General features: G+C 30.4%; 1 protein-coding gene across 1 annotated transcript in view; it reads right to left on the minus strand.

Annotated features, from left to right (window-relative positions):
* LOC143256629 (uncharacterized protein CG5902-like) overlaps positions 1–11,554 on the minus strand; it is a 33,709-nt gene extending 22,155 nt beyond the window's left edge. The window contains exon 1 of the mRNA XM_076514085.1: positions 11,249–11,554. Within this exon, the coding sequence (XP_076370200.1) occupies positions 11,249–11,472 (224 nt within the window). The 5' untranslated portion in view covers positions 11,473–11,554. The remainder of the gene's footprint in view (positions 1–11,248) is intronic.
* Positions 11,555–13,529: the final 1,975 nt, after the last annotated feature.

Raw genomic sequence — 13,529 nt, forward strand, 5'->3', positions numbered from 1 at the left:
AAAAATGTTATACCTTCTTCAGATCTGAGCTCCAATTTTGCAGAAAGATACATTTTATTTTCAACAACTAAATATTTTTTCTGTATTTAGTAAACACTGCTTTAAATAAAACCAAAAGCTGAATATTTAATAACAATCAACATACTATCTTTCATTGAAAAGTCATTTTTCCATAAGCATTACTCCTCTGAGAAAAATTAATATTCTGAATTTTGTACATCATTCATCAGATAAAAAACAAAAAATAAATGATAACTCATGTAGTAAGCATTTCATATTAGAAGATATGGGTTGTTTAGAATGTGTTCAAAGATATATGCATAAGAAGTACTTGATACACTGCTATAAACATACAATTAATGCACAAATGGAAAGCTTAAATCTGTGTCTATGATACAACAATGCTTGTAAAGTGACCTAAATAACTGTTGTATTTCCAAGGTTTGTGCAAGCTATCATATGAAAAGTATTATATAATTTAATTTAGAAATACGTGGTTTACACGCTCAGTGACGAGTTACTAAAACAAGAAAAATAAATAACAGGAAACTTCATATGAAAGTAACTTGAGGATTTATAGAATACAATTAAATTTAAGTAATATTTGTTAATAATGCTGGGTTTAGAGAAGGAAATAAAGTGTTATTGTTATTGGAGTTGCTAACATTTTGCAAACTTCAATGAAAAAAAACCAAACTTTGAAGTTCTATCTCAACAAAGAATTGTACAAATTTTATATTTGTCAGAGGTCTACTTATTATATACTCCATTCTCACCCCATCAAAAACAAAAACATAATTAAAATGCTAAAAGAAACAATGACTATACACCCTATATGTTTGACTTACTTACAATTTATTTAATAAAACAAATTAAAAAATCACAGTTTACTAGTTTAATTCGTGATACAAACATATAAAAACTTCAAATCAACTTTATTTAAGAAACCATACACCATACAAGAAAAAAAGGAAGTTAAAATTAATTTCATGACAATGATTTCGTACCAGTTCCAATTCAGACCTTTCAGTGATTAAATAGATACCACAGACTATTTCCATGGCCAATAAAAAGATCCAATAAACAAAACAGGTTTTTGGAAAAAAAAAGAAAAAAGGTGTGTGTGTGTGTGTGTGTTACATTATCATGAGCTATCCAAGCTCAAATGCTCAATTTTTTTTCTTTCACTTAAAAAAAAGTTAATTAAGCTAGGTGTACCAATTATAATAAATAAAAAACACTATTCAGTCATCTGTATAAAACAAAAGAGTTTAATCAATGCCATTACAAACCATTCCAGATTCCTATACCAGTTAAAACAACTTGCAAACAACAAGTGCACAGTTTGAAAACGTGTTATATAATAAAGTTCCAGAAGTGTCAATGTCCTAAACAAGTAAAAAACATAATGGCTAGACAAGTATGGGTACCATCACTTATAGGAACTGGATTTTGCTTACATATAGCAGCTGCTTGATGTTTATATAATTTTAATGGTGTTCTCATAAATAAAATACCATTAGCAGGTATATTTGAAATAAGAAACTTTCCATGTCAGCATGTTTACTTGTGCCAGAGGATCACAAAATATAGTTTTGTAAATAAATATCTCATTTCACTCACCAACAGACAGAATGAATGAGAAACCTACAGGGTGGCCCGTAAGTCCCTACCCATCCATATGTTATTATGTTATATTCAATTATGCATGTATTATAAAGTTGTTTCTTTTTTATCTGAGAAATATGGCTGATATAAGCCCATTTACACTTGAAAATGTCTCGCAGAACATGGCGTCGCATAATATTATGCAGCGAAAATGAGGGACAGCACACAGATACACTGGATACATAAGATATATGGATGGATAAGGACTTACAGGCCACCCTGTACAAATAACCTTTTAATTTTTTGTTTTATGCACTTTCCACACATGATTTCATTGTACTTATATCCATTGTTTGTCTTTAGATAAATGAGAAGCAGACACAGATTCAATAAAAACTTTATGAATGGAATATTTTGTGTCTATGGCAGTTTTGGTTTCTTAGGTCTAAGGTCAACAAAAGAACTGGTTTTACATTGCATTTATATATTTGGTAAGATTAACAACAAACCTACAGCTATGAACAATCAATTTTATTACAATTGGTTAAATAGATTGAGAGTCCATAAAACCAACACTTTATTTGTCCAACAGCAAAAATGATGAATGAAATGAAACCACTGTTATGAGATACACACACACACACTAGAAATATGAATTTTATCTTTCCATTGTGCTTTTCTGGGTCAAACACAGAACAATATTAGTATGAAAAATGTAACCCATTGCCTGTATTACACATACCTCTACATGCAAAACAATCATGTGTCTATTAGACCAAACATTAGTTTCTCCATTTGTAATGTTATGCATCAAGTAACAAATAGAGCAAATAGCCTTACATTTACTTAGTGTGAATGACATATTCAAATAAAGTGAAGTGAAGAGAGTTACCAGCTGTCTAAAAAATACACAGCAAACTTTCAGTGCCACATTTTCTTTAGTGCCACATACAAACTAGGTCACCATAGTTGCTTAAGCCACTTGTATAAAAATGCAGTGGTAATCTTTCTAACAGATAAACTTAGTTTGTGATTTTTAAAGTAGCATTTCAAAACAAAGCAAAAATGAAACCAGGGCAGATTTGAAAAAGTTTAGAAACATTTATTTCTGAAGAAAGGAGGAAAATAAAGATAAATGAACAAAAATGTTAAAAAGTAAACATTTATCAACCTACACAGTGTATCGGTCAGCAGGGATACAGAATTATACCTAATCTACTCCTTAATATACATCATGTAAGAAATGGTGTTTTTGGTCAACTATGCTTCAGAGAGAAACAGATAAAAACAAAGTACTAATGTAGAGAGAATGTAAATGAATCATGCCAATAAAAATATTTTAGTTAACAAAACCATAGAGATAAATCAAAGCAAAATCCAAGTTTTCACAAGCACTTGCAATGTTATTCTGTGAAGAAAAACACTAAAAATGTGAAAATTTGTTATTTTTGAACATGCACACTTCAATTTAATTAATAAACACAAACTGTCATAAATAACATATTTGTGAAAATTGTTGAAAGTTGTTTTGTTTTTATTCATGTAAAGAGAACAATGGGTTCAAAATCAGCCTGATTTAGCCCTATATATTACTATTTCAAGTTTATCAAAACAAACCTCTTGAGGTACATGTAGAAATTCAAGTAACTGACAAAACCAGACATTATTACTACCTATACAAATTTTGTCGTTAGACACACCTAATAAAACAACTTCAGAATAGAAGAACTGATTTTATACAGCAACAAGGGGATGAGGTAACTGACAGCCACATATTGATTCTACACATACTCATTTAGTTGGTAACGGTTTTCAAGTACCTCTAAAGTGAGAGTGAATTTTGCCAAGCTGTATCAAGACCAAAAACCTAAACTTGTGATTTTCCCTGAGGTGGAGTCAGGGGTGGATTAACAGAGAATATTGAAGCAGCATGCTCAGGCTATATAAAAAAAAAAAAAAAGGACTGTTACATACTTTGTTACCTTGATCAATAGCTGTCAGCATGATAAAACTGGTAAAAGAAAATCTAATCCAAGGCTTGTTTGATCTTTAATCCACCCCTGGGGATGAGGGTATCCATAAAATTACTACTGATAAAACTTCTGACTGCAGCTCATTATTGTAGGAGCTTTATTTTTGTGTGTGACATAATGAACATTTCTTATTTAAACTGAACTGATAAGAGAAATAAAAACCAAAAAGTCTGCATGCTACACATTTGGTTTAGTTTGCCAAATACATTACTTAACTGGCTTATAATAGCAAGTATTCCAAACTGAGGTTAAGAATACAGTCTTTAGTTCATAATATTAATAATACAGGTTTATATACCTGAAATAAACCAATACAAATTTCTACCTTAACTACCTATTTACTTCACTCTCCATTATATTGTAAAATACAACATATAAAGTTCGTGAAAAGTAGCATTTTATGTTTAGGTAACGACAATAAGGCATTCAGTATACAATTTCTGAAAGATGAGAAGATATGGCCAGTTTAAAAAGACAGCTACAAATAAACAATAACCTAAACCCAAAACAAAATTTAGGGAAAAAAACAGATCAACTAAATCAGTGATTATTTATTAGTTTTTTTGTGGCACAATGATTTTAAGACAGATGCTTAAATCAAACTTAAGCTTCTCTTATACAACTGAAAAAACAAAAATTATATGCCAAGATGTTTGACTTTTTTTAGAAAAACATCATCTATTAGTAAAAGTGAATAAATGTTGGCTTTTAAAACTTAAACAGAAGTCGCATGTGATAGAGAAAATTCAAGGAAAATTAAAAGGAAATCCTTTACAAATACTTATATCAGGTTTTCCTCTTCTTCTTCTTTTTTTTTTTTTTATTAATAATGCTTCCCTAATTTTCGTTTTGTGTATTTCTAGTTCTTTACCTAGTAATGTTATGTTCTCATTGTGGGTTTGTTTTATACCATGTTATCACGTTGTGATCCTTTTATGAGTTTATTAAATGATTTAAATTTCTAATAGTTTCATTAATATATACTGAAAAGATTTACAATTTTCCCAAATTTGATGCACAGATCAATTTATGTAGTTTTCATTATTGTATAGTTTGGTTAGAAAAATCCTTCATTTTTGCCCATATCTTTTGTATAAATTTTCTTTTATTATCCAAGTTGTTCCATACTTTTATACACTGTTCTCCTCCACTTCTTGTGTATATTTTGTGTATAAAAGGATTTGTGATCCTTTTATGAGTTTATTAAATGATTTAAATTTCTAATAGTTTCATTAATATATACTGAAAAGATTTACAATTTTCCCAAATTTGATGCACAGATCAATTTATGTAGTTTTCATTATTGTATAGTTTCGTTAGAAAAATCCTTCATTTTTGCCCATATCTTTTGTATAAATTTTCTTTTATTATCCAAGTTGTTCCATACTTTTATACACTGTTCTCCTCCACTTCTTGTGTATATTTTTCGTGAAGGTTATTTTCTGTCTTGCTTCTAGCAAATTTTAGTTATTTATCAATTACATTTTTTCTAGAAATCTATTTAAAACTTTTTCATAAGTTTAAAGAAATACTTAGATTTCCTCATCAAATATATTCAAGATCTTTAGATAGCCATCACTTGGCACAGGTGTAAAAATAAATGCAAAAAGATGTATATATATTTATTCCACCCACACACTACCTCATGTTTTCCCATGTTAGTAATTGCTTTTCTGTTAAAAATATATTTTAGCAGGACTTAGGATGTATCTTAGTCAATGGTAACTAAAAAAAACTGATGGTACTCTGACTACTAACAAGTACAGGCAGATTCTGATTCATCGTGTCATTTCCTAAGGAACATAACTTATTGGGAGGGGCTTCATTTTTCAGTAAAACAATTATATCCAGCATAAAATAAGCACAGTGAAATAACATTATGATGGAAAGAAGTAGATGGACCATTCAAACCCATAACTAGGGCTACACAAGTCTCAGTATGAAAAGTTTTTGAAGTTGTATGGGCTTATGCAAAACTGAAAAGGTAAAAAGGTAACCCAAAACTAACATTATTTTTGTGTTCATCAGTGTGACTTTCCAAACCTTTCCATATTGTTATGGTATTTTGAAAATGCAACATTTTTTATCATTAAGAAAAAAAGAGACTGAACTGAAGATTAACTGTAACTTACTACATATCCTTGGAGGGACAGGTAGCTATTATCTTCCTGTACCATCAATGTCCCTCTCCCATACTTCATTTGTCCAATTATGACTTTTTTTGTGAACTCTTGTTTTACCTTTGGTGAGATTTACAAGTTTCTTTCCACCAAAAGGAAGCTTCTACAAATTAGAATACATCCAAAACACTAACTCCCTTTAACTCTTTGTAATACACGACATTCTTATTAAGGAAAACTTTTTAAAACAAACATTTAGAGTGTAAACAATGAGGAAATGTGAGAATGACAAATACAATAAGTAACCTTTAAATTCTATTCAAAAATAAATCTGAAATCAATCATTTTCCTTCGAGATGGGAATAAAGGGCATAGATTAGAAAGTAATGCCATATGGTACTCAAACTGGGAGATGCCCATATTACACACAGCCATAACAAGGGAGACTTTGAAATGGACAAATAGCCAAAAAAGTATGAGGTGACTGAAAATTAACATAGAAAAGGACACACTATGAACAGGAAAGATGAGCATGATGTACACACACACATCATCATCATCAGTGAACCCAAGAACCTTCAAAAGTTGTTACAGTATGTTTGAACATATAAATATGCATCAGGAAAATTCCTCATGCCTATTGGTAATCAATCCTATGAGCAAAGCTAGAAGTATATGGTCTTCACAGATGAATCCAAGTTAAAATAGTTCAGAAACAACCAACAGTTATTAGTTTGACAGCAGAAAGAACAGTATCACAGTCATTGTACAACATTTGCAATAAAACAAAATGAGGGATTTCAGATGTATCTCAGACCATGCTAACAGTGAATTATATAAAAACTGATGGCATCTTAATTGTTTATAAGCACCTGCAGATTCTGATCTATCAAACCATTTTCTGAGGAACATGACAACGGGAAGGGCTTCATTTTTCATCAAGACAATGATCTCAAGTGCACAAAAAATATAGCAGAATGATAATCTGATGGCAAAGAACCTAATGGATCATTCAAAACCACAGCTTGGTTGCATGTGAGAGTAAAGAACTGTGAAAAATGAAATAAATAATTTGGGATAAGATGAAATGATAAATTTAGAAATTTAATAACTTGTGAAAAAAAGTATAGTCCTTGTATACATTGTCCACCTAATTTAGTACTATTTCTTTTATATTATGATTATGTAATTATGATTTTCTTTTTTTCACAAGTTATTAAATTTCTAAATTTATCATTTAGAATATACAATGAATATACATGAATATACAATGAATATAGTCACTGAAACTTTAACCAGATGAAAGCTACTTATTGTGGTGAATAATTTTCATTTATTGACTAAAAATGTATTATAGTTTATGCATAAATAGTTAAAGCTAATTACATATTGGACCTTTTAATCACATAATTTCTAAACTGCTATCATATATTGTTTATTCAATCACATAAATACAAAGTAAAAATGTGTTCCAACATATTTGTAAAGATGAAAAACTTTTTAAAACATTAATGATATACAGAAACAACAATGAAAACATGCAGTATTCCTCCTCTCAAACATTCAGGAAAAGAACCTGCAGTAATACAATGTATTACCCATGTGCACAAAGAAATTTAGAGATAAAACAGCATTCACAAAAAAAACCTGACACCATTCTACAACCCTCACACATACATGCAGAGAGAAGTACAATATCATACACAAATATATGTATGAAAAAGTCAAGTATTCACTCACCTTTTACACATACACATGAAAAAGTACAGTATCATACAACATTTGTACAGGTGCAGGGAAATGTCCAATATCGTGTAACACCCATCAAAGCTAAGCAATTAATTCGATTTCTATGTCACATGAAACAATAAATTACTCAAGATTTCATTTAAATTATTAGTGTCATGGAAAATTAATGTAATCAAGAACAAAATTAGTGTTTGAAATTGTTCCAAATACCTCAGGGGAATTATTAACATTAAGATGTTTCATTATTATTTTTGATTTTTTCAAGATATTTCAGTTTAACTAATTAGTCAAACATAATTAATCAACAAGCCATACCATTAATCAATCAGCAAACTTTAGTAATCATACAGCTCTAACATTTGTGAAATGTATACACTCATGGAAAAATGTAGTACTTGGAAACGCTCTCAAATCACGGAACAATAGTACTAAGACAAGAGTTACAGTAGCATACTAAATGCTGATACATGTACAAGAAACGGATCATTATTATACCATATTGATACACATACACAGTACAGAGTCTTGCAGCATTCATACCTTATATACACAGCTACAGATTTTGTTTGCTGCCCAAATATATTAATTTACACAGTAATCAGAATCACACATGAAAGGTCTAGCATTGATACTTAGTCTAAAAACATTTAGAGCACTTCATTATGAAATTTGAAGGAAACTATTACAACAAATAATCTATGTTGTAATACTTATTAACCATTATCTGAGAACAAAGAATTATGAATGCATAAGTGAAAAGGAGAAAAACAAAAACAAAGGATTTACATCTAGCCACAACATTAAGACCATTTCATCCCACACATAATATATGGTCAAGAGGTCATGTGATCCTTCTTGAAAGCTGTCCTAGCCCACCTACCCAGCTTTTTTTTTTTAACATCAATTTCACAACAGACTAAATCATAACAACCGTCATATAAAGTTAGCTCAAAGCACTGGACGCAATTTGCACAAAAGAAAATGTTAACTTACTTATTTAGATCCCATGCTTCAATATCTCCCATTTTTTAGTTCATAATCCTTGCAGCATTTCATTAGTTCACTAGAAACTGCATATCTTTGGCACCTCAATTTTTCTTTTGATATACAAAAAACAAATATCAGAAAGATCTTTAAGTTCTTATGATCATTCATTCAGTACCATAATTGTCTGGATGGAAGAACTAAAAGTTTAAATTATTTTTCACTTCAATGACATGAAGCATCTTGTTTAGACTGAAGAGAAAATACTGTTTCTCTCTTCTAAAACAGGCTCTCAAGATAAATGCATTAACTCTGTTATTCCACTCTTATTTAACTGCAACATAAAATGCTTTTTTTTGTATTTTTATTAATAATGAACACTGTGTTCAACTTTAATTAATCAACGGAAACATGATTTAAATAATTCCTCACCACTAATCATACAAGAAATTTAATAAGGCTGTCGTTAGTATTTGATTTGTACATGGTTTGTAAGTGACAGATTTGTCCTTCACCGACATATTTACTGATAAACACTTTCCCAGTTTTACAATCATTTCCAAAACACAATAAAAAAACAAACAAATGTGATTTAATATTTCATTACTTATCTAAAACTTTGCACAGAAAACTCTAGGATGTCTGAAAGGTTATAATCTTTCTTTATAAAATTCAAGTCATTGTGATTAAAATCACATTTCTTAAGCTTAAAATGTTTGTGTAAATTATGCCCTAAAAAATGTGCCCACTAAAATGCTCTACAGGGGAAGATGTGTGCTCATGGCACTAGAAGAGATAACAAATGTTAAAACATACTGTGTATCAAATAAACATGCAAAAAGGTTTATGCATTCACTTTAATTCTCTCCACTGGTTTCATACACATGTAACAGTCTGAAAAATATTGCTATCAAATAGTTCTTCCAAAAACTGACACCTTATAGTTTAAAGTTAAAATAAACTGACTTTTCACATCAAAAGCCCAAAATATTACAAGCACTTACTGTTGCAATAAAGCCAAAATTTCATATACCATAAGCACAGATACTGTCACCACAAATATCAGATTCAGCCATTTGCATGGAATTGTGTTTCATGGCACTAATGTCGCAATATATTTACGGGCAAATCATGTGAAGTAATAACCATTTCTTGTTGTTCTTTTTCAAATAATGAAGGTAGACTGAAAATGCAAATTTACTTTATATTTTTGCCAAAAAGAAGAAATTGCTTCAAACAAAATCAGACTCAAAACCATAGAAGATTATTTTAATAGTAATATATACTATAAATAACTATGTTATTTGATAGACTGTTTAGGCAAAGTATTCATGATGAATACTTTGTATAATGTACGACAACTACCTGCTATGGAGATGCGGGTGTAGAACACGATGTTTCAAAAGTCTTCCACATTTCATCTTCTGACTTGAAGACAAAAGACAGAAGACTTTTGAAACATCTTTCTCTACACTTGCATCTCCATAACAAGCAGTTGCCATCCATTCTGCAAAGTTTCAACAATAGGTTGTTACCAAAAATATATTTTTATCTATTCTGGAAACTACACTTACAACTTTACTTAACCAATTTATTTGTGAGGGATGAATGTCAGATAACTGAAAGATCATTTGTACATTTTTTTTTTTTACATTTAAACTATTAAAATTTAGAATATTGTATTTAGTTTTGGTTCTTTAACACTATAATAATTTATAAAATTTAAGCTATAATTAAATCTTTCATCTTTTTAATTACATTTCTTTCAGTGACAAATTTGTAATCTTCAGTTATGATTCATCTTTGTAATTGTAGCCTATACCTTCAATTCTAATCACCTAAGGTAAATTTCTGGTATTAAATTTATTATCAATTTAAATGCCTTACAAAATTCATGACTAACAGCTACACCTAGAACTCTGGGCTAATTATGTTAAAAATCGAGTTTTGATGCCTCTGGTGGCCACAGGAAAAATATTTCATTAAGTAGGTTTATGCTAAACAGCAAACACATACTAACAGCAGTACACTTATGTGATATTAGTAGTATGCAACTTCTAAAGCACTGTAATTGATATGGCACTATAGTGTAACTTTCAATAACCATTTTGAAGAACAAAGAAATTATTCCACTTATGCTGAATATATTATTTGAAGGAAACTAAATGTATCCTTTTCAACCTATAAAAAACTATATTTAGCCTGTTTAGTCTAATACACATTGTAGCTTACAACACTGATAAAGATGTGAAAAAATATTGTCTGTCTGTTAGAATTTTCTTCATTCTAAACGTTTAAATTATGCAGAATTTGTAAGGGTGGAGCTCCTGTGCTTTTTAAAGATTATGAAGTTAATTACTTATGCTGAAGTAATTATCTTGATTCAAAAAACGTTTTTTCAAGTTTAATAATATTAATAGTTTAAAGGAAATATTTAATCGTATAGTTCTGTAAACAAAAGATTATTTTACGTAGAAAAAATTTTGTTGTGGCCATATAAAAAAGAAAACCGTAGAAAAGTTGAAAAAAACAGCTGTTTGCCATCAGACTGCTAGCGAGATTATAACAAGATGGCTATGTCTTTGTTTGGTAAAATCAGCTGTACGAGTAATTGTGATGGCTTTCGTCACTTCAACAGTTCAAGACTATCTCACAAACATGTAATTCTTAATAAATATATAAGAATTTTTGATGAATTAATACTATAACATCTATCTAAATACAACAGGTAAATTTAAAAGATAAAGAACTTACTAGCTGTCGTTGGGGAAATTAGGAGTTTTAGGTGTCTCAAATTGGTTCAAGTGACAATACAAAACATCGAAACAGAAAAAGCACATTTCCATACAAATAACCATTCCATTTCGATAGAGAGATGGTTGATACGGGTTTGGGTGAAAAAAGTTTCCATTGCAACAAGGACCTGTATGATGGTGGTTAAACTTTTGTTTCTTAGCCCCACAGCAACCAGCCGCCATTCCTACCCTATCTCTTCCCTCTGCTCATTAGCCTTCAATGGTATAGCTTAGCGTCCTCTGTCTCGCAACTAATGTAATACATCACGTATAGGACAATTCATTACCTATAGCATTTCTCCGATATTCCAGTTCAGATCCGTTTCCTTGCATGATTGAAATTAGTCAATTTTTCTACCTAAATTTTGACATGTTTTCATAAATAAAAAAATTATCAATGTAATTCGTTATTACACAGCATTTTAATCCAAATTAGAAACAAAAACGAACTACACAGCCATTTGAATGTCTTATATAATGACGTCATAAAAGCGTCAATATAATAATCATTTTGGAGGGTATTTCAAACCTGTGTTACTTACATAATAAATAAATATTTGCTTTATTTCGGAAATGATGTAAATAAACATTAAATGTTTATTTACATCATACTTTTTTCACTTATGTTATAAAAGTAGTACATTTTTAAAGAATACTTACTTTTAGTTCAATATTACATAGTTTTGTTTCCCTATTGATGTAACATTATTTATTTAACATTTATGTTTTGTGATATATTTTCTCTGCTTAAGTTTATATTTTCTTCGTATTTTACTGACAATTCTTATGAAGTTGTGAACAATTTCAATTATTTTTTCCTGAAGTCGGTTCATGTAGTATGCAGACCTATAGGTTTCTACCTTTCATTTTCGTCATTGTATGAACAGTATTCGCTTAAAACATGATCGAGAAAGTCATTGAGTTGATATTGTTCTATCTAACTTTGTTTTTTGTCATGATCTCAGAGATAGTTTGTCAATGGAACGCATAGTTGTAAACCTGCTGTTTGAACATGATGTTCGACAACACTGTCACCCAGAGATAGGTCAAATGATACACCGAGGTTATGTCTTCTGTGAGGTTTGAATGGAATGGACAATTTCAAGGAAAGAAAGTGCTGGTTGCTGTGCGTAAGTATCACATTACCAATTCAACTAACGTGAAATTTAGCCAGTTTTGCCCAAGACCTCAAATGTGTCAATCTGAAACATCATTTTGAGTGAATTGTTATCCTGTAACTTATTTTTAATAAGGCAATCTTCTATTATATATAAATTGAATTACAGATTTTGTTAATTTTTGCGTTGTTATAGGTAAATATTGCTTTTTATTGTGTATCTCATTTTGTGTTCAGCTAATTTATTTCTTAGCTAAGACTCAGTTAATTTTAACAGAACTAAATTACTTCAAAATTTATCTGACTAAACCTCCCTTTATCCATAGCTACCTAATTTACTTTTTGGGAGAAATTAGCTTACTTGAAAACGCCATAGAATAGGTAGAAAGAAGTTGGGTTAGTTTCTGAAGAAAGATAGTTGTTTTAGAAAAATGTCTGACTTTTACCGATCCTATAAAGGTTCATGATTCGTTCTTTTTTTAACAACAGAATCGAGACAATTAAACAAAATCTGGTGCACCCAGAATGATAGATTTCTCCTGAAAATCTACCTAAATACAAAGGATGTATAAGCAACGGAGGGTTTCCGAGATGGAATGCCACCTGATGAACTGCATGGGAATGTCTGTACAAGACTTCCTGTCATCACCAGCACGAGTAACACATACCCAACTCTTATAACGGACACCTGAGACTAGAAGAGAAGCACTGAAAGCACTGCTAGAGGAGAAGTCTGTCAGTCATAGCTGTTCTCCTGGTAGATGAAACAGTGGGTATCAGTTTTCAAAAACTGAATACCACAGGATACTTGAGAGACCTCAGTACTGGGAAGGTACAGGGTGAATATGGATAGCAAAGAAACCTGTGAATGTACAAAGCTGTTGAAGAAACTGCATGGAAAAAATTTTCATTGTGATGCCTTGAATCAGGGTCCATCTACTTATTAAAGGGGTCGGGATCCTAAAATATGATTATTACGTCATACCCACAATATTGACATTAGAGCCACGTATTGTCTAAGAACCAACAATGCAAATGGTTTAGACACAATCACGGGTTCTTGAGAAAGAGAGAATGAAATGTACCTGATGCTCAAAAGTATTATGAAAGAAGATCTAGATAT

Source organism: Tachypleus tridentatus, chromosome 7 (genome assembly GCF_004210375.1).
Source record: "Tachypleus tridentatus isolate NWPU-2018 chromosome 7, ASM421037v1, whole genome shotgun sequence".
Classification (NCBI taxonomy): Eukaryota; Metazoa; Arthropoda; class Merostomata; order Xiphosura; family Limulidae; genus Tachypleus; species Tachypleus tridentatus.